General features: G+C 47.8%; 1 protein-coding gene across 2 annotated transcripts in view; it reads left to right on the top strand.

The window, feature by feature from the left end:
- The first annotated feature begins 1,693 nt into the window (after positions 1 to 1,693).
- The window catches only part of PTPN23 (protein tyrosine phosphatase non-receptor type 23), a 37,292-nt gene continuing 11,464 nt past the window's right edge, over positions 1,694 to 27,521 (top strand). The window contains exons 1-2 of one of the 2 annotated variants that reach the window (XM_066350652.1): positions 1,694 to 1,856; positions 18,198 to 18,272. In XM_066350652.1, coding sequence (XP_066206749.1) covers positions 1,773 to 1,856; positions 18,198 to 18,272 — 159 coding nt within the window. In that variant the 5' untranslated portion in view covers positions 1,694 to 1,772. The remainder of the gene's footprint in view (positions 1,857 to 18,197; positions 18,273 to 27,521) is intronic. The other variant, XM_066350653.1, reaches the window with a different exon arrangement.

Raw genomic sequence — 27,521 nt, 5'->3', positions numbered from 1 at the left:
GGTCAGGCAAGAGAAAGACTCTTTAAAGAGATAATTAAGTACAGTATGATTATTCAGTAAGACTGGTGTCCTTGCAAGAAGAGATTAGGACACAGGCATGCACAGAAGGAAAGCCATGTGGAGACACAGGGAAAAGATATTCTTCTACAAACCAGAGTCAGGCCTCAATAAGCCAACTTGGTGACACCAGGACCTCAGACTTGCAGTTTCTGGAATGGTGAGAAAATTAATTTCTGTTGTTTAAGCCACTCAGTCTGTGATACTTTGTTATGGCAGCCCTGGCAAATGAACATACCACTGCACTCACAGGGTCCGTGTCTGGAGTTGTAGCTTAACCACAGAAGCACCACGTGGGCTGAGGTGGTCCCACTCTATAAAAGACAGCAAGGCTAGGGGAAGGACAGTTGTTCTAAGAAACACAGGGACCCATCGCCCAAGCTCCTTGGAATCTTGGAGACTAGCCAGAGCCCCCTTTCGCACCAGCAGTTCCCCCTACCTGGAACACCTGCCTCTCTATAGGATCTCCCTGTCTTGCCAGGCTCACCTACGGCTTCCTACTCCTCTCCTGTCCCTTCCTTCCTGCTCCAGCCCATGCTGACCTACAACTGCTTAATCCTGATCTCTTTTATTTTTATTTTTTTATTTTTTGTATTTTTCTGAAGCCAGAAACGGGGAGAGACAGTCAGACAGACTCCCGCATGCGCCCAACCGGGATCCATCCGGCACGCCCACCAGGGGGCGATGCTCTGCCCCTCCGGGGCGAGGCTGCTCTGTTGCAACCAGAGCCACTCTAGCGCCTGGGGCAGAGGTCAAGGAGCCATCCCCAGCGCCCGGGCCATCTTCGCCCCAATGGAGCCTCGCTGCGGGAGGGGAAGAGAGAGACAGAGAGGAAGGAGAGGGGGAGGGGTGGAGAAGCAGATGGGCGCTTCTCCTGTGTGCCCTGGCCGGGAATCGAACCCAGGACTTCTGCACGCCAGGCTGACGCTCTACCACTGAGCCAACCGGCCAGGGCCTAATCCTGATCTCTTGCTGGCCTCATGTTTGGGGCCCGGACTCTGTGTCCAGTGGCCAAACTGCTTCCAATGACTGCCTGCTTCCCTGGTACCACGTCCCCAATCGTTCCTTTCTTGGCTATGCTATGCTGTAGTCTCCCACCTCTCAGCCTGCTCTGGTCCAAGCTGCTGTGGCTACGTCTAGCAACTCCCTATGGCTGGCCATTACCTTATCATCGGAGAACCCCAGAATGGGCTGCTTTATGCTCCTGCATTGCATCTACTATATATTTTGGGGGCAACTTTCTCCTCTTCTTCATGGTTGAGGGATTGTTAGGGCATGAGCCTTAGCCTCAATTCCTCCATCTCTAACAAAGTAATCCCAGGATAGTGCTCCAAAAACAAGCTCTTTTAAGATGCTGGTAAATTTTTCGTCGCAGTCGAAGCCAGGTCCGGTAGGTGTGTTTGGCCCAGAAGGAAGAAACGAGCTTGCGCCGCACCTCACAGTTAAGTGAGGAAGACTACTACTCCCAGAAACCCCTTCGGCTCCGGCGGGAGTTTTGTTCTTCACGTCCTCTCTGCGGAGGAGACGGAACTGCGCATGTGCAAAAGGCTGCGCTGGCGGGGCGGGACTGCATCTCCCAGCAGGCCGTGCGAGCATTTTTCAGCCCCGCGTGACGAGAGCCTTCCGGCGCGGAGGGGCGGGGCGGTGCGCACGGCGGAGTCCGCAGCTGGGGTAGCCGAAGGGAGCGGCCCGGTGGCCGGCGGGCGCTATCCGCCATGGAGGCCGTGCCCCGCATGCCCATGATTTGGCTGGACCTGAAAGAGGCCGGTGACTTTCACTTCCAGCCGGCTGTGAGGAAGGTGAGCGCGCCCCCCCACCGCCCCTTCTGCGTATTTTCGTCGTCTGCCGGCGCGTGACGCCCCCTGCGCGTCCATCATCTCCCCAGGCCCTGTTGGGTGGGGCGAGGAGGGTCCTCCGCGGGCTTTGCCCCCCTCCCCCTACTTCTCCGCGGGCCCGCAGACCCTGCTACCCCTCCTCGCCCGTTTGGGGCTCGCACCGCAGCCTCGTCGGAACCTGCCACTTAACTTCTGTCCTGGGCCAGCCTTGGTTCCCACCGTGGCACCCCACTTCGGTGTGACGCTCTGGACCTGGTTCTGCTCGGCGCCTCCTCTCGCCGGAACCGCCCCGCAGGTAGCGGTGGGAGGTCCCGGCCGTCTGGGTTATCCGGCTCTGTCTGGCCCTCGGGGCACCGTCGTTCCACCACTGGACGGGGACGGACGCCGTCTTAGGACGGGGGCCCCGGTGACCCAGAAGAACGGCAGACCTGTGCGCCTGGGCTCTCTCTCAGCACCCTTTGAACCAAAAGATACAGTGCCATGTCATTTTGGGGAGGGTTGCTGCTTTTCATAACTGCCTATGTGTTGAATCTTCAGCCGGACGGGGAGTCAGGCAGGTTTCGAGTTGATGTAGGCAAGGTCAGGTGTGGCTGGTAAAACATTGGTGCCAGGTGTGTTGATTGGGCATCAGGTGCTCCCAGAGACATGGGAAGGGCCACCTGCTTGCATTGAGGGGCAGAGTAGAAGTGAAAAGGAACAGTCAGGGGTCTGTTGCAGGCTGGCATCCTTTTGATCACGATGTGTTTCACAAAGCTGTCGCCGGAGGAGGTCCCAGGTAATCTAGGTAGGTGGTGCAGGTTGCTTGAAAAAAGAACCAGGAGAAAGGAAATGGGTTTGGAAGTAGTTTCCCAAGAAGCTCTCTACCTTTCTCTCTTCACACCGCCACTGCATTAGTTCAGACACCAACAGTTTGTGTTCTGCTGAGTTCCTCATTTAATCTCTTTGGATCTCTTTTTCCTCATTTATAAAATCAGGAAGTTAGAGTAACTGAGCTAAAATTCCAAGTGTTTTGTTTTATTTTTTTCAGGGACAGAGAGAGAGTCAGAGAGAGGGATAGACAGACAGGAATGGAGAGATGAGAAGCATCAATCATCAGTTTTTCATGGCAACACCTTAGTTGTTCATTGATTGCTTTCTCATATGTGCCTTGACCATGGGCCTTCAGCAGACTGAGTAACCCCTTGCTCGAGCCAGCGACCTTGGGTCAAAGCTGGTGAGCTTTTTGCTCAAGCCAGATGAGCCTGCATTCAAGCTGGCAACCTCGAGGTCTCAAACCTGGGTCCTCAGCATCCCAGTCCAACTCTATCCACTGTGCCACTGCCTGGTCAGGCTCCAAGTGTTTTTTTGTTTTGTTTTGTTTTTTAAGTATGGGAGAGGCAGGGAAAGGGATGAGAAGCATCAACTCCTAGTTTGAGTCATTTTAGTTGTTCATTGATTACTTTCTTACATGTGCCTTGACCCCGGGGGGCTCCAGCTGAGCCAGTGACCCCTGGCTCAAGCCAGATGAGCCTGTGCTCAACCCCATGATCTTGGGGTTTTGAACCTTGGTCCTCAGCGTCCCAGGCTGACATTCTATCCACCGCCTGGTCAGGCAGATTCTAAGCTTTTGTTACATCTTTCCCAGACTTTGGTCACTTCGCCATCTGCTCTTTGATTCAGGTACAGTTCCTTACCTCTCTGAATTCCTCTTTCCATCCTTTTTCTGGTGACCGTTGCCTGTGCTATATATATATATATATTTTATTATTTTTTTTTTTGTATTTTTCTGAAGCTGGAAACGGGAGGCAGACAGACTCCCGCATGCGCCCGACCAGGATCCACCCGGCATGCCCACCAGGGGGCGATGCTCTTTCCATCCGGGGCGTCGCTCTGTCACGACCAGAGCCACTCTAGCGCCTGGGGCAGAGGCCAAGGAGCCATCCCCAGCGCCCGGGCCATCTTTTGCTCCCATGGAGCTGCGGCTGCGGGAAGAGAAGAGAGAGACAGAGAGGAAGGAGAGGGGGAGAAGCTGATGGGCGCCTCTCCTGTGTGCCCTGGCCGGGAATCAAGCCCGGGACTTCCGCACGCCAGGCCGACGCTCTACCTCTGAGCCAACCAGCCAGGGCCGCCTGTGCTATATTTTTACAATTTAATTCAAATTGTAAGTGACCCAAAAGGTGTCTCCATGCTCTTCAGTCTAGGAGGGTTCTCTCTACATAGTTGGCACTCAGGAAAATGTGTGAATGACAGTTGGGAGGGAATTTGGAGATTGTGGATGGACATCCAGTGGATAAAAATCTTAACTGAGAAGCTCCTAGGACAGGGGTCGGGAACCTATGGCCCGCGAGCCAGATGTGGCTCTTTTGATGGCTGCATCTGGATCGCAGACAAATCTTTAATAAAAAAAAAATAATGTTAAAAATATAAAACATTCTCATGTATTACAATTCATTCATTTCCTACCGCTCATGTTCATGGTTGCGTGTGGCTGGAGCCAATCACAGCTGTCCTCCGGGACAACTGCAAATTTTTATTGGATATTGCGTAAGTACACAGGTCGTTGTGTGGCTCTCACAGAATTACATTTTAAAATATGTGGTGTTCATGGCTCTCTCAGCCAAAAAAGTTTCCGACACCTGTCCTAGGAGATGATTTTGTTTGAATTTAGCCTGATGCTCTCTTGGTAGTTCACACCTACACAAGGTATTACCTGAGCGGAGACTTCCCTGGGAGAACCATGCCTCTTGAGCTGTTTAGCCTGAGGTGGTATCTGCTGCTGAAGAAACAGTTTCCTAGACATCAGCTGTTTCTCTTATTTCCTCCTTTTTGGATTAGGAAAGATACCACCATTTATTTGGGTGAACACACAGTAACTGTGTACAGAGATGTGTTGTAGAATTGGGCACCTGAAACTTGTAAAATTATGTTAACTAGTATTGTCCTAATAAATTCAATTAAAAATACAATAAAGGCCCTAGCTAGTTGGGTCAGTGGATAGATTGTCAGCCCGGCATGTGGAAGTCCCAGGTTCGATCCCTGGTCAGGGCACTCATGAGAAGTGACCATCTGCTTCTCTTTCCCTCCTGCAGTCAGTGGCTCAGTTGATTTGAGCATTGACCCCAGGCTCTGAGGATAGCTCGGTTGGTTTGAGCATCAGCATCAGTAACTGAGGATAGCTCGGTTGATTCAAGCCTCAGCCTCAGATGGCGGTTGCAGGGTGGATCCCAGTTGGGGCACAGACGGGAATCAGTCTTTCTATCTTCCCTCCTTTCACTTAAAAAAACCCCACAAAACCAAAAACAAAAGATTGTGGTGTATATTCGCACAAACCCACTGAGCAGTATGTGGTTAGGCTGGGCTTGAGAATGGCCGACTCCTTTAGAGCTCTATGGAAACTCCCCTGCAGAAGAGACTGCGGAAGCCGCTGCAGCCTGGGAACTCTTCCTTTTTAAAAAATTATTTTATTTATTGATGTTTTTTGAGAGAGGAGAAAGTAGGGGTGGGAGGTGTGGGCCAGGAAGCATCAACTTGTGGTAGTTGCTTCCCATATGTGCCTTGACCAGGCAAGCCCTGTAACCTGTAACCTCGGTACTCTAGGTCAGGGGTCCCCAAGGACTACGGTCCACAGGCCGCATTCGGCCACCTGAGGCCATTTATCCGGCCTGCTGCACTTCCGGAAGGGGCACCTCTTTCATTGGTGGCACAGTGCGGCTGCATCCTGTGTTCCTGAAGTACTGTATGTGGCGGCGGCGCTCAGGTACAGTACTACTTCCGGTGACGCAGGATGCGCGCGTCACGGCTCCGGAAGCACATCATATCTCTTGTTACGGCTAGCAGTGACAAATATGGAACCAGACTTTGACCATCTCATTAGCCAAAAGCAGGCCCATAGTTCCCATTGAAATACTGGTCAGTTTGTTGATTTAAATTTACTTGTTCTTTATTTTAAATATTGTATTCCCGTTTCTCTTATTCCTGGTGAATAAGAGAAAATACGTTTGTTTGTTAGTTTTCATGGAATTCATAGTCTAGTAGAGGAAATTTTTGTTTGTTTGTTTTGTGTTTTTCTGAAGCTGGAAACGGGGAGAGACAGTCAGACAGACTCCCGCATGCGCCCGACCGGGATCCACCTGGCACGCCCACCAGGGGTGATGCTCTGCCCACCAGGGGGCTGCTCTGCCCCTCCGGGGCGTCGCTCTGCCAGGACCAGAGCCACTCTAGCGCCTGGGGCAGAGGCCAAGGAGCCATCCCCAGCGCCTGGGCCATCTTTGCTCCAATGGAGCCTTGGCTGCGGGACGGGAAGAGAGAGACAGAGAGGAAAGAGGGGGGGAGGGGGGGAAGAAGCAGATGGGCGCTTCTCCTGTGTGCCCTGGCCGGGAATCGAACCCGGGTCCCCCGCACACCAGGCCGATGCTCTACCGCTGAGCCAACCGGCCAGGGCCTAGTAGAGGAAATTTTAAAGTTAAATGGTGACATCATTTGAAGAGTAGAAATATGTTAGTATATAGAAGTACCAGATTAAGGAAGGTCCATCTGGGAAGGCTTGCCAGGAGGTGGGTTTTGAAGAATGAAGAGGAGTTTTCCAGATTCATAAAGGGTTTCTTTTTTTGAGAGGGTGGGCTTTTTTTTTTAAAAAAAAACAACTTTCATAATGGTTGGTATTGATTTTCTTTCCTGTTGGAAATGTCTTCAATTTCCTGTTGGAATAATGTGAAGTAAGTACTAAGAGAACAGCAAGCTAATTTTAAACTGCAGTGCCAAGCTTTAGATATGGACACTGGGCCTACATAATCTTCCTTCCTTCCTTCCTTCCTTCCTTACTTACTTCCTTCCTCCCTCCCTCCCTCCCTCCCTCCTTCCTTCCTTCCTTCCTTTTCATTTTTTTTTTATTTTTCTGAAGCTGGCAACGGGAGGCAGTCAGACAGACTCCCACATGCGCCCAACTGGGTTCACCTGGCACGCCCACCAGGGGGCGATGCTCTGCCCATCTGGGGCATCGCTCTGTCGTGACCGGAGCCACTCTAGCACCTGGGGCAGAGGCCAAGGAGCCATCCCCAGCGCCCGGGCCATCTTTTGGCTCCAATGGAGCCTCGGCTGCGGGAGGGGAAGAGAGAGACGGAGAGGAAGGAGAGGGGGAGGGGTGGAGAAGCAGATGGGCGCTTCTCCTGTGTGCCCTGGCCAGGAATCGAACCCGGTACTCCTGTACGCCAGGCTGACGCTCTACCACTGAGCCAACCAGCCAAGGCCTTTTTTTTTTTTTTTTTTTTTTTACAGAGAGAGAGGAATAGACAGGGACAGACAAGAACGGAGAGAGATGAGAAGCATCAATCATTAAGTTTTTCGTTGCGCATTGTGACACCTTAGTTGTTCATTGATTGCTTTCAATATGTGCCTTGACCGTGGGCTTCAGCAGACTGAGTAACCCCTTGCTTGAGCCAGTGACCTTGGGCTCAAGCTGGTGAGCTTTTTGCTCAAACCAGATGAGCCTTAGCTCAAGCTGGTGCCTTCGGGGTCTCGAACCTGAGTCCTCGGCATCCCAGTCCGACGCTCTATGCACTGCACCACCACCTGGTCAGGCCCTACATAATTTCTTATGTGGGGAAATGCTACTGGCCCTGCACCTCCTTACCTGCTTTGGAGCCCAGCGTGCTGACTCACTGGAAGCTGAAAAAGGGTGAATCTTGTTTTGTTGTTTTTTGTTTTTTGTTTTTTTTCAGAGACAGAGAGTCAGAGAGAGGGATAGATATGGACAGACAGGAACGGAGAGAGATGAGAAGCATCAATCATCAGGTTTTTGTTGCGACACACCTTAATTGTTCATTGATTGCTTTCTCATATGTGCCTTGACCGTGGGGCTACAACAGACCGAGTAACCCCTTGCTTGAGCCAGTGACCTTGGATTCAAGGCTGGTGAGCTTTGCTCAAACCAGATGAGCCCACACTCAAGCTGGTGACGTTGGGGTCTTGAACTTGGGTCCTCCGCATCCCAGTTCGATGCTCTATCCACTGCACCACTGCTGGTCAGGAGAGTCTTGTATTTTTCATCAGTGAGTGATTTGGCCACAAGTGTTTGTGTTTGAAGTTTTTTCTTCTGGTCCCAAACACCTGCCCTTAACTAATTGTATTTGAGCTCAAGAAAAACTTACACAGGCTGGGGTATTATGTTCATCCCTGATTCATACATTGCACAAATAGTTACTGAGTGACTAGGATATGCCAGCCCTGGGAATTCAGGACTTTATGTGATGACAAAAATTCTGCCTTCATGGAACTTATCTTCTAGTGCTCCACATGATAATTCATCCTCAAGGGCAAATAAATGTGCCCGGTGGTAGCCAACCATGTGGTTTCTTGGTTTTTCCTCTCCTCCCACTCTGCCAGGTCGATCTCTCTAAATCTCCACTTTTGACCCCTGTTCCGCTAGAGGCGCTGCCTGCTGTTCAGAGTCTGCCCATCTAATTTTACTCCCCAGGTCTCTACAAGAGTGTTCACATCTGGTCATTGTCCTTGTTCCTGTCGTTACTGGAATTCCTTTCTCTTGTTCATCACCCAAGTTGATCTGTACCTCCTCAGGGTCCCTTCAGCTGCCTGGCAGTTGTACCACCCTCCAAATTCAGACAGTCCATACTGCTCCTGTCACTCACTTGGCCTGCACCACAGAGTACACACTCAGTTTGCCCTTTCTTGCTGTTTATCTTGTAGGTAGAGCTTGGTTTTCAGGTTTGTGGAGTTTTTTTTCCCTTCTAGATTTTCTTTTTTTTTTTTTTTAATAAATAAATTTTTATTTTAGTGGGCTGACATCAATAAATCAGGGTACATATATTCAAAGAAAATATTTCCAGGTTGTCATTTAGTTCTGTTGCATACCCATCACCCAAAAAGAGATAGTCCTCCGTCACTCTCTATCCAGTTTTCTTTGTACCCCGCCCCCTCCCCCTCTCCCTCTCCCTCCTTCCCTCCCCCCACCCCCCGTAACCACCACACTCCTGTCCATGTCTCTTAGTCTCACTTTTATGTCCCACCAATGTATGGAATCCTGCAGTTCTTGTTTTTTTTCTGATTCACTTATTTCACTCCGCATAATGTTATCAAGATTCCACCATTCTGCTGTAAGTAATCCAATGTCATCATTTCTTCTAGCTGAATAGTATACCATGGTGTATATGTGCCCCATCTTCTTTATCCAGTCTTCTATTTTTTTTACAGTGATTAAAAGCCTTTAAGCAAACTCTTGGCCAATACAGCAAGAATCCATAAAAGAGGAGTGTCCTTAACATGTTCACCAAGTCCAAGTTGGCCCCATCACCATGCCAAATCCCTGAAAAATGCAACCCAACCACAGTTCAGTCTGTTAGGGGCTATCACAGGGAGCAGGAGTCCCTTCTAGATTTTCCATGGGACAGCTGACTTTATTTATTTATTTATTTATTTTTTTAAATTTTTTTTATTTTTCTGAAGCTGGAAACGGGGAGAGACAGACAGACTCCCGCATGCGCCTGACCGGGATCCACCCGGCACGCCCACCAGGGGGCGAGGCTCTGCCCCTCCGGGGCGTTGCTCTGCCAGGACCAGAGCCACTCTAGCGCCTGGGGCAGAGGCCAAGGAGCCATCCCCAGCGCCCGGGCCATCTTTGCTCCAATGGAGCCTTGGCTGCGGGAGGGGAAGAGCGAGATAGAGAGGAAGGGGGGGGGGTGGAGAAGCAAATGGGCACTTCTCCTATGTGCCCTGGCCTGGAATCGAACCCGGGTTCCCCGCACGCCAGGCCGACGCTCTACCGCTGAGCCAACCGGCCAGGGCCTTTTTTTTTTTAAAGATTTTTTTTTATTGATTTTAGAGAAGGGGGGGAGTATCAGCTTTTAGTAGTTACTTTTCACATGTACCTTGACTGGGTAAGCCCAGGGTTTTTAACTGATGACTTTAAGACTATACTTTCAGGGATCATTTCTATAGTTTGAACTGGTGACCTCAGCATTCCAGGTCAACACTTTAACCATTGTGCCACAACAGGTCAGGCGTGAGACAGCTGACTCCTGAAAAACTTGCCACACACACACAGAAAGGGAAATGAGATGACCAGACCTCAGAAGTGCCTGTGGTGTTGTGTTTTTTTTTTTGTTTTTCTGAGAGACAGGAAGGTAGAGAGATGAGAAGCGTCAACTCATAGTTGCGGCACTTTAGCTGTTCATTGATTTCTTTTTAATTTCATTTCTTTTTTTCAAGGACAGAGAGAGAGTCAGAGGGACAGATGGGAACAGACAGACAGGAATGAAGAGAGATGAGAAGCATCAATCATCAGTTTTGTTTTGTTTTGTTTTTTTGTAATTCTCCGAAGCTGGTAAGGGGGAGAGACAGTCAGACAGACTCCCGCATGCGCCCGACCGGGATCCACCCGGCACGCCCACCAGGGGGCGAGGCTCTGCCCCTCCGGGGCATCGCTCTGTCATGACCAGAGCCACTCTAGCGCCTGGGGCAGAGGCCAAGGAGCCATCCCCAGCACCCGGGCCATCTTTGCTCCAATGGAGCCTCGACTGCAGGAGGGGAAGAGAGAGACAGAGAGGAAGGAGAGGGGGAGGGGTGGAGAAGCAGATGGGCGCTTCTCCTGTGTGCCCTGGCCGGGAATCGAACCCGGGACCCCTGCACGCCAGGCCGACGCTCTACCACTGAGCCATCCGGCCAGGGCCAATCATCAGTTTTTTGTTGCAATACCTTAGTTGTTCATTGATTGCTTTCTCTTATGTGCCTTGACCGCGGGCCTTCAGCAGACAGAGTAACCCCTTGATCGAGCCAGCAACCTTGAGTCCAAGCTGGTGAGCTTTTTGCTCAAGCAGATGAGCCTGTGTTCAAGCTGACGACCTCGGGGTCTCGAACCTGGGTCCTCAGCATCCCAGTCCAACGCTCTATCCACTGCGCCACCGCCTGGTCAGGCCATTGATTTCCTCTCATATGTGCCTGGGCCAGAAAACCCTTGCTCAAGTCAGCAACCTTGGGCTTCAAGCCAGCAGCCATGGGGTCATGTCGATGATTCCGCATTCAAGCTGGATGAGCCTGTGCTCAAGTCGGTGACCTTGGGGTTTTGAACCTAGGATCTTGACGCTTTATCCACTGCACCACCACCAGTTAGGTTTGTTTTATTTCTTATCATAGCTTTGAAGTCACCAAGCTGGTCTGACTGAGCCTGCCTGCCCACTTGTGTTTTACAGTAGAATGGCTCCAGGCACAGAAGACCGACCTGGATTTTTCCAGGTCATTCTTCTCTGACTTTAGTTTCATACACCAAAGGCCTATATCCATTTCACACCAGATTATTTCCTTTGCTCAGGAAGTGATAGTATGTGTAGAGAGTGTCTAAGTGTTGAATGACTTAGTCTAGTCCTAACACTCTCCAGGAGATGTCATTTGAGTGGTGCTTCCTGGCATTGTTCAGACAGATCAAGGGGCCCTCAGAAGAGATGTGGGACAGAGACCTTGAGGGGTGGTGGGGAGAGCAGGTGAGGATGAAGGTTTCTTCTTATCCCTTGTGGTCTTGGTTTGTAATGGGATCTTAGCTTGCTGACACCAAGGGGCTGAAGAATTTCCATGGCAGGAATATTTTTTTCTGGGAGTAACATTGATCTCATTTAAAACTGAATAGCGGAATATATATTGTATTAAAACTTTATATGTAGATAGAAAGTGACAGAGGACAGTCTGACTTTGGGTGATGGGTATGCAACATAATTGAATGACAAGATAACCTGGACATGTTTTCTTTGAACATATGTACCCTGATTTATTGATGTCACCCCATTAAAATTAATAAAAATTTTATTGAAGAAAAAACTTTATATGTGGGACTTGGTTTTATGTGTGTTTCTGTGGAATAGCCAGAAGAATACCCCATATTTGAGTCACCCCTGCAAGTAGAAGAATAAATGTGTTTGGTGAACAAAGGTTGTACATATGTGATGACTTTCATTGCTTTTTCTTCTTTGGTTATTGCTTTAATTATCACAGTGAAATTCCAAGATGTTATATGAGATTAAGAGCAAAAGCTAGACACCTCTGCCACCCAGAAAAGTGGTACAAGAGAAAGTGACAACACAAGGTATATCCCTGGGTCAGGAGTCAGGAAATCGAAATTAAGGAGTTCTAGCACTGCCATTGCACATCTCTGGTTCCCATTCTTCTAATCTGCAAAAGAATGGCAGGACCCAAGATGGTGTTTCCAGTGATCTTAGCCTACAAAGTTTTGTGCCATTTGTTGCGCAGTGAAAGAGCAAAGCAGTGTCAGGGACATAGCATAGACATTGGAATCAGATGCACCTGGGTTTAGGTCCAACCTCCTTCACATACTAGGTGGGAAACCTTCAGCTGCTATAAAAATTACATCACTACTCTGGTCCTCACTTTCCTCACCTGTAATATGGAGCTACTATACTTGTAAGAATCGAGAGTTAATTTACGTGAGTCCCTAGTACAGGCTTTGACATATTGTAAACAATATTTTTAGCCTAGTGTCTTCTTTCTTGGCTTAGAAAACAGCTCAAGTCCTGGCAGCTCTTGAGTCAGACATAGGAGGTGATATTAACCCCATTTTACAGGTGGAAAAACCAAGTCCACAGCAACCCAGGGGCACAGCCAGGACTTAATACCCTGTTTTGGTGTTTCTTTCTCAGGATATGGCCTTACCATTCTCTGTTACTGTTTTTTTCCTTCTCTTTTCCCTTCCCCTTCCTCTTTCCCCTTCCACTTCCCCTTCCCCCTTTTTAAAATATTTTATTAAAAAAAAATTTTTTTTTTTAATTTTTTTTTTTTTTTTTTTTACAGAGACAGAGAGAGAGTCCGAGAGAGGGATAGACAGGAACGGAGAGAGATGAGAAGCACCAATCATTAGTTTTCCGTTGCGACACCTTAGTTGTTCATTGATTGCTTTCTCATATGTGCCTTGACCGTGAGCCTTCAGCAGACCGAGTAACCCCTTGCTGGAGCCAGCGACCTTGGGTCCAAGCTGGTGAGCTTTTGCTCAAACCAGATGAGCCCGCGCTCAAGCTCGCGACCTCGGAGTCTTGAACCTGGGTCCTCAGCATCCCAGCCCGACGCTCTATCCACTGTGCCACCACCTGGTCAGGCCCCTTCCCCTTTTTTTAATTATTGATTTCAGAGAGAGAAACATCCATTTGTTATTCTGTGCATTGGTTGTTGATTCCTGTATGTGCCCTGACTTGGGATTGAACCTGCAACCTTGGCATGTCAGGATGAAGCTCTAACCAACAGCAACCTGGCCAGGGCCCGTTAGTATTTTTCACTCTTAACTTCTTCCTTTCCCTTTATTTTTTTTAAAGTGGCTCTGATTTCTGAACATGCTCTCAATTAACATTAACCTGTCCAAAGGTCTTATTCCTTCAGAAAAGAATCCTCAAATACTCGAGCCCAGCCAGGGGGCACCTCTAGTCCTCCCAACAGTGTCAGTTGTGTAGGTGCATCTGGGTCCTGTCAGTGCCTTCTAGGTTCTTCTCTTCATCTGCGGTGCCCAGGTCCAGGCTCTCATTCTGCTGGGCCTGCCTTCTCAGGTGCTCTGTTGGGAGCGTCAAATCCTAACCAGACTAGGTTCTGAGCTCTGCAGAGTTCTGGACCATAGAGGGACTGTGAGATGTCCCTGTTTGAGAACCTGTAACCGGTTTCTTTCCTCTGTTTAGTGGGGGAGTAAGCAGCAGTCATAGAAGGTTTTCTCAGAGTTTAGAAAAATAACCTCAACTATGCATACAGATATTCATTTGCTCTTTCTGTTTTTTAGAGTTTAAGAGAACCTTATTTAAAACGTAGAAATGGGTCAGGAGGTGGGCTCTGGAGCCCACTATACATGAGTTTCAGCCACTGCCCGTCACTTAACTAGTGCTTTGACCTTGGCAAATGCCTTAAACCCTTTGCCTGAGTTTCCTCCTTTTCTCATGTGTAAAGTGGGGGTGATAATAGCACTTACTCCCTGGAGTTCTGTAAGGATTGAGTGCTGTTGGGTCCTCAGTTCAGTGCCTGGCCCATGGTAGGAGTTCTATAAACTTGGCTGCCGTTGATCTTGGAGGAGGAATGAGACACAGGTAGGAGGTGACCTCTAGGGACAGTTTGCTGGGGCAGCATCTCCCTCCCCTTCAGTATTGTATAAACGTCAGGGACGGATGCTCTTAGCAGTGTCTGGGGGAGCCTTGTTTCTAGGACTCTCAGATGTCCCTCTCCTTTTGGCCTCTGTCCCCCTAGGCTTCTAGGCTCCAGTTTTCCTTCTTCTCTCTAGCCTTGGGGCAGGCAAGCTAAAATCTCTCATCAAAAAGGAATTGCTGGCCTGACCTGTGGTGGCGCAGTGGATAAAGCGTCGACCTGGAAATGCTGAGGTCGCCGGTTCAAAAATCCCTGGGCTTGCCTGGTCAAGGCACATATGGGAGTTGATGCGTCCAGCTCCTCCCCCCTTCTCTCTCTGTCTCCCCCCCCCCCCCTCTCTCTCTCTCTCTCTCTGTCCCTTCCTCTCCTCTCTAAAATGAAAAAAAATTAAAATTAAAAAAAATAAAAAGGAATTGCTGTTTAGATAATCAAGTGTTTCCTATAGCTCACGCAACATTGTGTGTGTGTGTGTGTACACATGTTTGTGTATATGTATATATATAATATAATTTTTTTTTTGTACTTTTCTGAAGTTGGAAACGGGGATGCAGTCAGACAGACTCCTGCATGCGCCCAACTGGGATCCACCCGGCACGCCCACCAGGGGGCGATGCTCTGCCCATCCCGGGCGTTGCTCTGTTGCGACCAGAGCCATTCTAGCGCCTGAGGCAGAGGCCACAGAGCCATCCCCAGCGCCCGGGCAAACTTTGCTCCAATGGAGCCTCGGCTGCGGGAGGGGAAGAGAGAGACAGAGAGGAAGAAGAGGGGAGGGGTGGAGAAGCAGATGGGCGCTTCTTCTGTGTGCCCTGGCCGGGAATCGAACCCGGGACTCCTGCACGCCAGGCCGACGCTCTACCACTGAGCCAACCGGCCAGGGCTGTATATATATAATTTATGTATGTGTTTTACTTTTGAAAAGAAATTCAAATTTTATTTTTTAACTACAGTTTATATTTAGTATTATTTTTTTGTATTAGTTTCAGATATACAGCGTAGTGGTTAGACAATCATATTTTACAAAGTGTTCTCCCTGGTATTTCTAGTACCCATCTGGCACCATTCATAGCTATTAAAATAGTATTGACTATATTCCCTATGCTGGACTTGACATCCTTGCGACGATTTTGCAACTACCAATTTGTTCTTCTTTCTTTCTTTTCTTAAGTGAGAGGAGGGGAGATCAGTGAGACAGACACCCGGATATATCCTGACCAAGATCTGTCTGGCAACCTCGTCTGGGGTTGATGCTTGAATCAGCTGAGCTATTTTTAGCACCTGAAGCCATACCTGGGACCATTTGAGTTACCCCAGTGCCTGGGCTAATACCTGAATCAATTGAGCCACTGGCTATGGGAGGGGAAGAGGGCGAGAAGCAGATGGTTGCTTCTCCTGTATGCCCTGACCTGGAATCAAACCCGGGATGTCCATATACTGGGCTGTGTTCTATCCATTGAGCAAACCAGCCAGGGTCCAATTTGTGCTTTTTAATCCCTTCACCATTTTCACCCAGTCTCCCAACTCCCCTCCCCTATGGTAACAATCTCTCTGTGAATACAGGTCTGCTTCAGTTTTGTTTACTTGTTTTGTTTTTTAGATTCCACATGAATAAAACTGTATGGTATCTGTCTTTCTTTGACTTATTTCACTAAGCATAATACCCTCTAGGTCCATCCATGCTGTTGCAGACGTTAAGATTTCACTCTTTTTTTATGGCCAAGTAGTGCTCCATTCTATATACGTACCACAGCTTTTTTATCCACTTGTCTACTGATGGGCACTTAGGTGGCTTCGATATGTTGGCTATTGTAAATAATGCTGCAGTGAACAGGGGTGAATATATTCTTTTGAATTAGTGTTTTGGGTTTCTTCAGATATATACCCAGAAGTGGAATCACTAGGTCATAATAAGGCAGTTTTGAGAAACTTCGTATTGTTTTCCATAGTGGCTGCACCAATCTGCATTCCCACCAACAGTGCATGAGGGTTCCCTTTTCTCCACATTCTCACCAGCACCTATTTGTGAATTTATCGTTGATAGTCATTCTGACAGGTATGAGATGATATCTTGTGGTTTTAATTTGAATTTCTCTGGCAGTTAGTGACATTCAGCATCTTCTCATATGTCTGTTCTGTTGACCAAATGTCTGTCCTCTTTGGAGAAGTGCCCTCTGCTCATTATTTAATTGGATTGTTTTTTTGGTGTTGAGTTGTATGAGCTCTTTATAAATTTTGGGATTAGGGACTTCACATTTTATATTTGTGGCTTCGTAGGAGAGGAGTGGAGAGGAGACGGGTTGGCTGGATCATAGGGCTGTTAACCAGGAGCTGGTAAGTGGGGTTCCAGGGTCTCTGAGCCCTGTGCAGCTGTTGGCAGAGTTTCGTGTTTATATGTAGTGGAATGTTTCTAGGAAGATTTCTGTCATAGTTTTTATCATATTCTCAAAGGACCTGCAGAAGACTCACTAACATAGTTGGGGAAGTGTTCTTCAGGTACTTACCATTTAGGTTTTTAGCAACTCTTAAAACCTTCGTTTTTCAAACATACAGAAAAGTTGAAAGAATAACATAGTGCTCCCTCAAGTTCTTTCTACCACATTCTGATGACATTACACCATATGTATTCTCTCTATATATATACGTATATATATGCACAGGGGTCCTCGGGTTACGACACAGTTCCATTCCTACGACAGTGACAACACGAATTTCGGTGTTAAGTTGAAACACACCCTAGCCTAAGTCACTTAACTATCCTAACACAGTTGTAAAATCATAATCTAGAGCAGGGGTCCCCAAACTACGGCCCGCAGGCCATTTATCCGGCCCTTGCAGCACTTCCGGAAGGGGCACCTCTTTCATTGGTGGTCAGTGAGAGGAGCATAGTTCCCATTGAAATACTAGTCAGTTTGTTGATTTAAATTTACTTGTTCTTTATTTTAAATATTGTATTTGTTCTCGTTTTGGTTTTTTACTTTAAAATAAGATATGTGCAGTGTGCATGGGGATTTGTTCATAGTTTTTTTTTATAGTCCGGCCCTCCAACGGTCTGAGGGACAGTGAACTGGCCCCCTGTGTAAAAAGTTTGGGGACCCCTGATCTAGAGACATGTATATTATATATATAACTACTGTACACTGTACTGTTGTAACAGAAAAAATGACAAAAAATGAGTGTAAAACAACTCTGTACCTTTATTCCTGTGGCTGGCTGGCACACTGGCAGGGGCATTGCAGGGGGCGGGGGAGAGACCTACTGGGAGGAGGAAGCTGAGGAGGCAGGAGAACCTGCAGAAGGTGCTGGAGATACTGGGTCTGGTGAATCGGGATTGCCTAAGGAACATGCAGGACATGCTGGAGAGGATTCTACCTGCACTAAGTTTTTATGGGAGTGAGCATCATAAACTGGAAACGTCGAATGTCGAGGCCGTTGTAACCTAAGACTCTGTATGTATATATATGCACACAGACGGTTTCTGACTTTCGATGTTTCAACTTAACTATTTTTTTCACTTTATGATGATGCAAAGGCAGTACACATTCAGTAGAAACTATACTTCAGATTTTGAATTTTGCTCTTTCTGGGTCAGCTCCATGGTCAGCATCTTTTTTTTTTTATTTTAATTTTATTTTATTATTATTTTTTTTCTGAAGCTGGAAACGGGGAGAGACAGTCAGACAGACTCCCGCATGCGCCCGACCAGGATCCACCCGGCACGCCCACCAGGGGGCGACGCTCTGCCCACCAGGGGGCGATGCTCTACCCCTCCGGGGGGTCGCTCTGTTGCGACCAGAGCCACTCTAGCACCTGGGGCAGAGACCAAGGAGCCATCCCCAGCGCCCGGGCCATCTTTGTTCCAATGGAGCCTCGGCTGCAGGAGGGGAAGAGAGAGACAGAGAGGAAGGAGAGGGGGAGGGGTGGAGAAGCAGATGGCCGCTGCTCCTGTGTGCCCTGGCCGGGAATCGAACCTGGGACTTCTGCACGCCAGGCCGACGCTCTACCACTGAGCCAACCGGCCAGGGCCTCCATGGTCAGCATCTTGATGCTGCTCGTTATTGAGTTCTTGGTGGTCCAGAAGGTGAGCTCATGGTTGGGGTCTAGACTCAATCCTGAGCCCTGATTGGAGATTATGAGTAGTTGGAGGCGTGGGAACAGGGTAGTCTCCTCTATCCCTGGTTTACATTCCTTTCTTTTCTCTAGTTTGTCCTGAAGAATTATGGCGAGAACCCAGAAGCCTACAATGAGGAGTTGAAGAAGCTGGAGCTGCTCCGACAGGTAGGATAGTATTTTTATGCAGGTGTGAATAGGGTCGATCCGATAAGGAGGTAAAGAAGCTACCTGCAAAAAAAAAAAGAAGCTACCTGCAACCGTGTTCTTATTTTAGTTTAGTATACTTTCCTGGGTAAAAGTAACATTAATGATTGAGAATTTGAAAACACTAAAAAGCAAAAACAATTTGATTAGAGCATTGTCCTGAAGCACAGAGGTTGCTGGTTTGATTGCTGGTCAGGGCACATCAGGAACAGCTTGATGTTCCTGTCTCTCCCAACCTCTCCCTCAAGAAACAAATAATAAGTAAAAATAAAAAGCAAAACAAAAAAAGAAAAAATATAAAAATCATTTTCACATATATATCTATATATGTATTTTTTAAATTTAACATATATAATGTGTATTCTATATAAAACCCCGGTACGATCATATACCACCTGCACTGTTTGTGTGGCCTGCTTTTTTCATTCAGCTTACTGTGAACACGTTTCTGTATCAGTGAACATACATTTTAATGGCCCATGATCATTAAATTGAGTATAATTTAATCAGTCTTCTCTTGGAGAACATTGAGTTATTTCTGTTTTTTTGCCATTGTCAGTACCCCATGGGCTGTGTAGGATTGTTGCTATAGGAATTGATGGGTGAAGAGGATGTCCTTGTGTGGAAGACTGCAAGTGGCAAAGCCTTTGTAATTTCGAGGCTTGGCAAAAGGCTAAGTTCTCCCCCCACTCTTCCATATTGGCAATGAAGCTGAGTATTTGCACTCATCCCAACCCCCCACCTCACTTGCTTGGTTAAATTGCTAGAAGTGATTTACATGCTCTTCCTCTCACCCCTTGTTTGTTCTGATGTTGGTTGATTTCATTTAAGCATGGTGGGGGATTCCTGTTTAAGCCTTAAATGGATTCCTATTGATGCCTTAAGACAGGGGTCCCCAAACTGCGGCCCCCTGAGGCCATTTATCCGGCCCCCGCCGCACTTCCGGAAGGGGCACCTCTTTCATTGGTGTGAACAGTGAGGAGCACATTGACCATCTCATTAGCCAAAAGCAGGCCCATAATTCCCATTGAAATATTGGTCAGTTTGTTGATTTAAATTTACTTGTTCTTTATTTTAAATATTGTATTTGTTCCCGTTTTGTTTTTTTACTTTAAAATAAGATATGTGCAGTGTGCATAGGGATGTGTTCATAGTTTTTTTTTATAGTCCAGCCCTCCAGCAGTCTGAGGGACAGTGAACTGGCCCCCTGTGTAAAAAGTTTGGGGACCCCTGCCTTAAGAGAATTCCTGTTTTTGCCTCAGAGTTGTGACTTTGTATTGGAGACTTCCTTATTTGCATGTGGCTATATAATAAAGCAAACCAGGGCCTGTTTTGCTCTGACTTACCATCAGTTTGCAGAGGCCTCCCGATCCCATCCTTTTTCTCTTTATTTTCTTCATTCTGCATGGTTCTCCCTCAGGGACCTGGAATTACTAGCCGTGCTGGTTCGCAGCATACTTGTTTTCCCCAGTGGGGTGTGTGCCTGTTCCTGCTGTTACTTTTCAATCCTGGCAGGCTAATAGGTGAAAAGGGTGGTGAATTTTCAGTTATTTGGTAAATAGTAAGGTTTCACAGTTGTTAATGTATTCGTTATATATTTTCTTTTAGGAACTGACTGTTAATGTTCTTTGTACTTTTTTTTTTTTTTTTTTGGATTTTTCTGAAGCTGGAAACGGGGAGAGACAGTCAGACAGACTCCCGCATGCGCCCGACCGGGATCCACCCGGCACGCCCACCAGGGGCGAGCTCTGCCCACCAGGGGGCAATGCTCTGCCCCTCCGGGGCGTCGCTCTGCCGTGACCAGAGCCACTCTAGCGCCTGGGGCAGAGGCCAAGGAGCCATCCCCAGCGCCCGGGCCATCTTTGCTCCAGTGGAGCCTTGGCTGCGGGAGGGGAAGAGAGAGACAGAGAGGAAGGAGGTGGGGGTGGAGAAGCAAATGGGCGCTTCTCCTATGTGCCCTGGCCGGGAATCGAACCCGGGTCCCCCACACGCCAGGCCGACACTCTACCGCTGAGCCAACTGGCCAGGGCCTGTACTTTTTTTTTAATGAGGATTATACCTTATTGTTAATGTATAATTTATATTCAGTTAATTTTTTATTATATTTTTAATATCAGTGTTTCAAATTTCACATATAAATGTTTAAATATTTATAAATCAGTTTGATCTCATCTTTCCCTTTACATTATCTGCCTTTGATACACATTTAGAAAACCTTCATCACCCAAATAAGGTGTCAAGAGTCACTGATGTGCTTCTTCCACTACTTCTATGGCTTTGGTTTTTATTAAATCTTTATGTAATATTTCTTTAAGTATGTGATGTATGAGGGAAGGCTTGAGCTTTATCTTTTTCTCCATACTTTTTCTACTGTTCTGAAACACCCTTATGCTGAATTCTTGCATGTACTTTAGGTCTGTTCAGAATTTCCTGTCCTTTCATCTATTGTTCTCTGCCAGGCCCATGTTATTTAAGTATTGTATCTGTAAAGCCAGTAGTCATGGCCTGACTAGGCACTGGCGCAGTGGATAGAGTGTCAGACTGGGATGCGGAGGACCCAGGTTCGAGACCCCAAGGTCGCCAGCTTGAGCGCAGGCTCATCTGGTTTGAGCAAAAAGCTCACCAGCTTGGACCCAAGGTCTCTGGCTTGGGCAAGGGGTTACTCGGTCTGCTGAAGGCCCGCAGTCAAGGCACATATGAGAAAGCAATCAATGAACAACTAAGGTTTTGCAATGAAAAACTAATGATTGATACTTCTCATCTCTCTTCGTTCCTGTCTGTCTGTCCCTATCTATCCTCTCTCTCTGTCTCTGTAAAAAAAAAAAAAAAAAAAGCCAGTAGTCGCGGCCACCATCACAGCCGCCTGGCCCGTGCAGGTTTGCATTGGATTCGGACAGATTGTAGTCAAACAACGGAGCCAATAACTGGAGGGTCATCCTTTATTCCTGCTTGCACCTGGTGGGCGAAAAAATCCACACAGCGGGAAAACACTTCCTTTTCCATTCAGGGCTCCCAAAGCCACTGACTTTCTCTGGTTTTTCCTAGAATCAAAGACCTCACCAGCCTCACTCCGTCCCCTCTGCATGCCTCCATTTTGGCTCCCTGCCTCCTATGCCACCATGTGGTCTCTCTCCTTTTATCAAAAGTGGCCTCCTAGCTCCTCCTTTTAAAACTTTTTGGTGCCAAGTCCCTCCTTCACACATTAGCATAACCAAGCCCCTTCCCAAGCATGATAAGACTAATTCCTGATACTAACTTGCCTTTTTCAACTTTTTGTTTTGTTTTGTTTTTTTTCATTTTTCTGAAGCTGGAAACAGGGAGAGACAGTCAGACAGACTCCCGCATGCGCCCGACCGGGATCCACTCAGCACGCCCACCATGGGGCGACGCTCTGCCCACCAGGGGGCGATGCTCTGCCCCTCCTGGGCGTCGCCATGTTGCGACCAGAGCCACTCTAGCGCCTGAGGCAGAGGCCACAGAGCCATCCCCAGCGCCTGGGCCATCTTTGCTCCAATGGAGCCTTGGCTGCGGGAGGGGAAGAGAGAGACAGAGAGGAAAGCATGGCGGAGGGGTGGAGAAGCAAATGGGCGCTTCTCCTGTGTGCCCTGGCCGGTAATCAAACCCGGGTCCTCCGCACGCTAGGCCTTTTTCAACTTTTGACTCAAAATCTTTTTGTTAAATTTTGCAAAATCGTGTTGGGAATTTTGTGATCTCATAAAATTTACAGATGTATTACATAGAATTAACTTCTTTATGAGGTTGCTTTCCTCTGCACTTCTTTTCTTCAGGCTTCTCAGGAAAGCAACAGTTTTCTTCGTGTAGGTATTACATCTCTCTTGTTATATTTATTTCTGGCTTTTATTTTATTTTATTATTTTTTTTACAGGGACAGAGAGAGAGTCAGATAGAGGGATAAATAGGGACAGACAGACAGGAACGGAGAGAGATGAGAAGCATCAATCATCAGTTTTTCGTTGCAATACCCTAGTTGTTCATTGATTGCTTTCTCATATGTGCCATGACCGCGGGCCTTCAGCAGACTGAGTACCCCCCCCCCCCCTCCGCTCAAGCCAGTGACCTTGGGTCCAAGCTGGTGAGCTTTGCTCAAACCAGATGAGCCCATGCTCAAGCTGGTGACCTCGGGGTCTCGAACCTGGGTCCTTCCACATCCCAGTCCGACGCTCTATCCACTGCGCCACCACCTGGTCAGGCTCTGGCTTTTATTTTTTGAGAGAGAGAGGAAGGGCGAGAGATGAGAAGTGTCAGCTTGCAGTTGTGGTACTTTATGATTGCTTCTCCTATGTGCTTTGACTGGGGGGCTCCAGCTGATGTAGTGAACCCTTGCCCAAGCCAGCGACCTTTGGGTCCAAGTCAGCAACCTTTGGGGTCATGTCCATGATCCCACACTCAAGCCAGTGACCGCAGGGTTTCCAACCTGGGTGCTCAGCATCCCAGGTCTGTGTGCTGTTCACTGAACCACTACTGGTCAGGCCCATTATTATACTTTTCATCTGCAGAATACTGGGTGGGGCGAAAGTAGGCTTAGAGTTGTGAGTATGCAAAACAGCGTTTATTCTTGTGTTATTATTTTTTATTAATTACTGTATTTTTCATATGAACAACTGTAAACCTACGTTTCCCTGCCGTGTTTTGGGGATTTTTTTCTTTTTATTGATATTTCTGATTTGTTCCCTGTATATAGGTTTTCTTGAGTTTATTTACATTTTTTTTAGTTTTTTTTTGAGCGTCTTTAAGATGCTCAAAAAAACAATAAAAAATCTTTGGTAGATCAGCTCTGGCTGGTTGGCTCAGCGGTAGAGTGTCAGCAAGGCGTGTGGAAGTCCCGGGTTCGATTCCCGGCCAGGGCACACAAGAGAAGCGCCCATCTGCTTCTCTACCCCTCCCCCTCTCCTTTCTCTCTCTCTCTCTCTTCCCCTCCCGCAGCCAAGGCTCCACTGGAGCAAAGTTGGCCCGGGCGCTGGGGATGGCTCCATGGCCTCCGTCTCAGGTGCTAGAATGGCTCTGGCTGCAATGAAGCAACAGCCCAGATGGGCAGAGCGTTGCCCCCTGGTGGGCTTGCCGGGTGGATCCCAGTCAGGTGCATGTGGGAGGGAGTCTGTCTTTCTGCCTCCCCACTTCTAACTTTGAAAAAATGCAAAAAAAAAAGTCCTTGGTAGATCAGCAATCAATCAAGTTTCTTTGCAGGGACAGTTTCTACTAGTTTATTTATTTATTTTTTTAGAATCGTCCTTCCCTGTTTCTTTGAAAGCCCTATGACAGTTTTGGTTGAAAACGGGACATGTGCATCTAAGCGTGGTAACTCTGGGGATCAGAACTTCCCCCTTGCCAGGGTTTGCTGGGGCTTTGTTTGTTTTTACTGTTGTAGGCTATCTCTGTGCCAAGAGTCAGCCTAACATTAACATTAGTCTTCTCGGGTCTTTGCGGAACCTCTGCCTTCCCCAGGGCACTCATGGTGCCTTTCTCATTTTCCCTGTGTATATGGTTGCTTTTGAATGTCAGTTTTTAATGTCTGGCTCCCAAAAGGGTAAAAATAGAAAGATGAAGGAGATAGGAGAAAGTGCTGGCCCTCTGAGTGCTCTGGAAGTCAGCAGCCCGAGGGCGAGTGCAGTGACATTGGTTTTCTTTCCGTCTCTGAGAACAGAAGCAGTGCTCAGTGGTCAGAGCTCAGGTCCCCAGGATCTGCAACACAAGGGCCTTGTTGCCTCCTTGGCTCCTCCAAGCTGCTCCAGAGAAGCGTGCAAGGCTGCCCGGCCCAGGGCCGTGGGCTGCATAGATGCTACTGTGCTAGGAGCTGAAATGGACCAAACTGACCATGCAGGGCTCCCTCTGCAGCCTCAGTGGGCTCCAGAGTCCCAGAATGCTCACATCAGATAGAGTCTACCAGGGCCTTGTCATCTAGGTCGGGAGGCATTTCTAGAGCTTCCTGCTCTGCTATTTTCCCAGCATACTCTTCATAAATTAAATTTTTAAAAAAGATTTTATTGGGACACTTTGAAATTAGTGAGATAATCTTAATCTCTAGGACTAGTGCCATTTTGTGCAGACATGCACACACACACCCACCCTAGGACGCGCATTTGTCACCAATCTCCAAAGCCTCTTCTGAGGCATGTCCTTTCAGGTGTAGGGCAGGCAGCCTGTACAGCAGTGGGCTGGAGAGCCACAGACAGCTCCCGCCCTGAGGCTGTTCCCAGCACAGCACAGACAGAGCTCAGCAGGACGTTAGGATAACCACTTCCCAGCACAGGCACAGACAGAGCTCAGCGGGACGTTAGGATAACCACTTCCCCTTCCTGGGCGTCCTTCATTCAGAGTGCAGGTTCCACTAGATCAGTATTTCTTTGGTGAAACCACAGAACAAACTTCTGCACATAGGACATTGATAATTATTTCAGTGAAAAAAGGATCAGACCATAAAAATCCTCCCAGACTCAGCAATGTATCCAGTAAAAATAAAATAAGAGTAACTAAAAGTATTATAGCAATTTTAGAACATTAGTCAAGTTTTTAGTGAATTACAAAAAATGTGTCAAAGCACAGAGACAGCGTTAAGTCAGATTAACTTTTGACCATAACCCGGTGGGAAATGGGAAAGTGGATGTAATTTGGGAAGTCGTAGGCACATCCTCTTTCCCTGATCTGGACCTCGGCTTCCCCATCTGTAAAACTGGAGCTGGAATAGTTATCTCTGAGAAGCCTTGCCAGTGAGAGCTCCGGAATGGGTTCTTGGCTCCGTGATCACAGGAATAAAACTGACAGGTGTGCTGGGGGGTGGAGAGGGAGGGAATGGGTATGTTACGGCGCCACAGCTTTCTTTAAGACTCCGTGCTCTGCTGCCGCCCCATACGGTTCCTAGTGACAGACCAGGGCAGGACAAGAAGGGCTGCGTTCTCGGTGGATTTAAAGGGGTATAGGCGAAGCTGTATGACCTGGAAGGAAGGTTGCTTCTATTTTTTCCCCCAAAGATGATTTTAGGAAGTACAAAGACAAGTGTTTTTTATTTTAATCTTTTTGTACATGCTTTAGTGAATATTTAAAAATATGTAGCTAGGCCCTGGCCGGTTGGCTCAGTGGTAGAGCGTCGGCCTGGCGTGCAGGAGTCCCAGGTTCAATTCCCGGCCAGGGAACACAGGAGAGGCACCCATTTGCTTCTCCACCCCTCCCCCTCTCCTTCCTCTCTGTCTCTCTCTTCCCTTCCCGCAGCGAGGCTCCATTGGAGCAAAGATGGCCCGGGCGCTGGGGATGGCTCTGTGGCCTCTGCCTCAGGCGCTAGAATGGCTCTGGACACAACAGAGCGACACCCCAGAGGGGCAAAGCATCGCCCCCTGGTGGGCATGCTGGGTGGATCCCAGTCCGGCGCATGCGGGAGTGTCTGACTGCCTCCCCGTTTCCAGCTTCGGAAAAATGAAAAAAAAAAATGTAGCTAGTATGTCAAACCTGACTAGATACCAGAAGGTGGGCCCTTAGCAATATAGCTGTGACATCTCATCTTTGCCTGGACTTCCTAGAGGCCTTACTACAGGGAGCTCATCATTCCTGCTCAAAGAGGATACCGAGCCTGACTGGTGGTGGTACAGCGGATAGAGCGTTGACCCAGAACACTGAGATCGCTGATTTGAAACCTGAGGTCACTGGTCCAATCCTGGTCAGGGCACATGCGAGAAGCAGTCAATGCACAACTAAATAAAACAAGTTGATACTTCCCTTATCTCCTTCCCTCTCTTTCTCTCTCCCAACCTTTCTGTCCCCCTACACCTGCCCCATCTCTCTCAAAAAAAACAACAATGAAAAAAGAAAACCAGGTCTGGTGGGAATAGGGTTTCCCCAGACACTGCTGGGAAGTGGGTCTAGAGCCATTGTACCGCAGGGCGTGCTCGCCCTGTCTAAGAGCAGTCTGGACCAGAGGCTCAGCCGTCTCTAGTGCAGTGCCCTGGGGAGTTCTGAGCGCAGGGGCTAGCTCTTGGCTGGGTCCCTGGGCGCTGAGGTCCTCAGCCACAGCTGTGGTGAGGAAACGCACAGTGCATCTGTCCTGTCCCAGCTGTGAGCACCTGCTCTTCTGTTTGAGCAGCGGGGTCACTTGCTTTATTGTTTTGTTTTATTCCCCCAAAATGGGTAAATAGCTTTATTGCTTATATTAAAAACTTAAAATGTTCATTATAGAGGGTACATAAACAATATAAAGAATTAAATATATCTGTGTGTATAGAAAAGGATAAATTACTTAAACCCTGTTGTCTGGGGATAATCACTTAACATTTTGGTATATATCCTTATAGTTTTTTCTTTTTTAGAGAGAGACAAACAGGAAGGGAGAGAGATGAGAAGCATCAACTCGTAGTTGTGGCACTTGAATTGTTCATTGATTGCTTCTGATACATGCCTTGACTGTGGGGCTCAAGCTGAGCCAGTGACCATGGGATCATGTCGATGATCCCACGTTCAAACTGGCGACCTTGAGGCTTTTAACCTGAGACCTCAGTGTCCCAGGTCAATGCTTTATCCACTGTGCCACCACTGGTCAGGCTAACCTTATAGATTTTTATCTTCGTATATATGTACATTGTCTCTATGATATTACATAAATGAAGTCATACCATTCATCTGTTACATACTTTTTTCTCCTACAATAAATATGTTGTAGACATCTTAACAATCACTAGAGATCTTTGTCTTTGTCTTCAGTTTTTGTGGCTGAAGAGCATTTCTTCTGTGGGTAGCCTTGACATAATTTATTTAAAAACTTTTTTTCATCTACCCAAATAGCTGTTTTCTATTTTTCCTTATTTTAACTTTTATTTTTCTATTAGCATGTACATTTTGTATTTTGTGTAGTGTCAAGTATACAGCATAGTCGTTAGATAACTGTATGCTTTGCAAGGTGTTCCCTACCCCAGTATTTCCAGTACCTGTCTGACCCCGTACATGTTATTAACAATATTATTGACTGTAATTTTTCTATGCTGAGCTTTACATCCTCATGACTGGTTTTTTGTTTTTTTTTTGTATTTTTCTGAAGCTGGAAACGGGGAGAGACAGACTCCCGCATGTGCCCGACCGGGATCCACCCAGCATGCCCACCAGGGGGCGACGCTCTGCCCCTCCGGGGCATCACTCTGTTGCAACCAGAGCCACTCTAGCGCCTGAGGCAGAGGCCAAGGAGCCATCCCCAGCGCCCGGGCCATCTTTGCT

This window comes from Saccopteryx leptura, chromosome 10 (assembly GCF_036850995.1).
Source record: "Saccopteryx leptura isolate mSacLep1 chromosome 10, mSacLep1_pri_phased_curated, whole genome shotgun sequence".
Taxonomy (NCBI): domain Eukaryota; kingdom Metazoa; phylum Chordata; class Mammalia; order Chiroptera; family Emballonuridae; genus Saccopteryx; species Saccopteryx leptura.
Note: the sequence above shows the minus strand (reverse complement) of the source record. Positions and strands in the feature narration are given on the sequence as shown.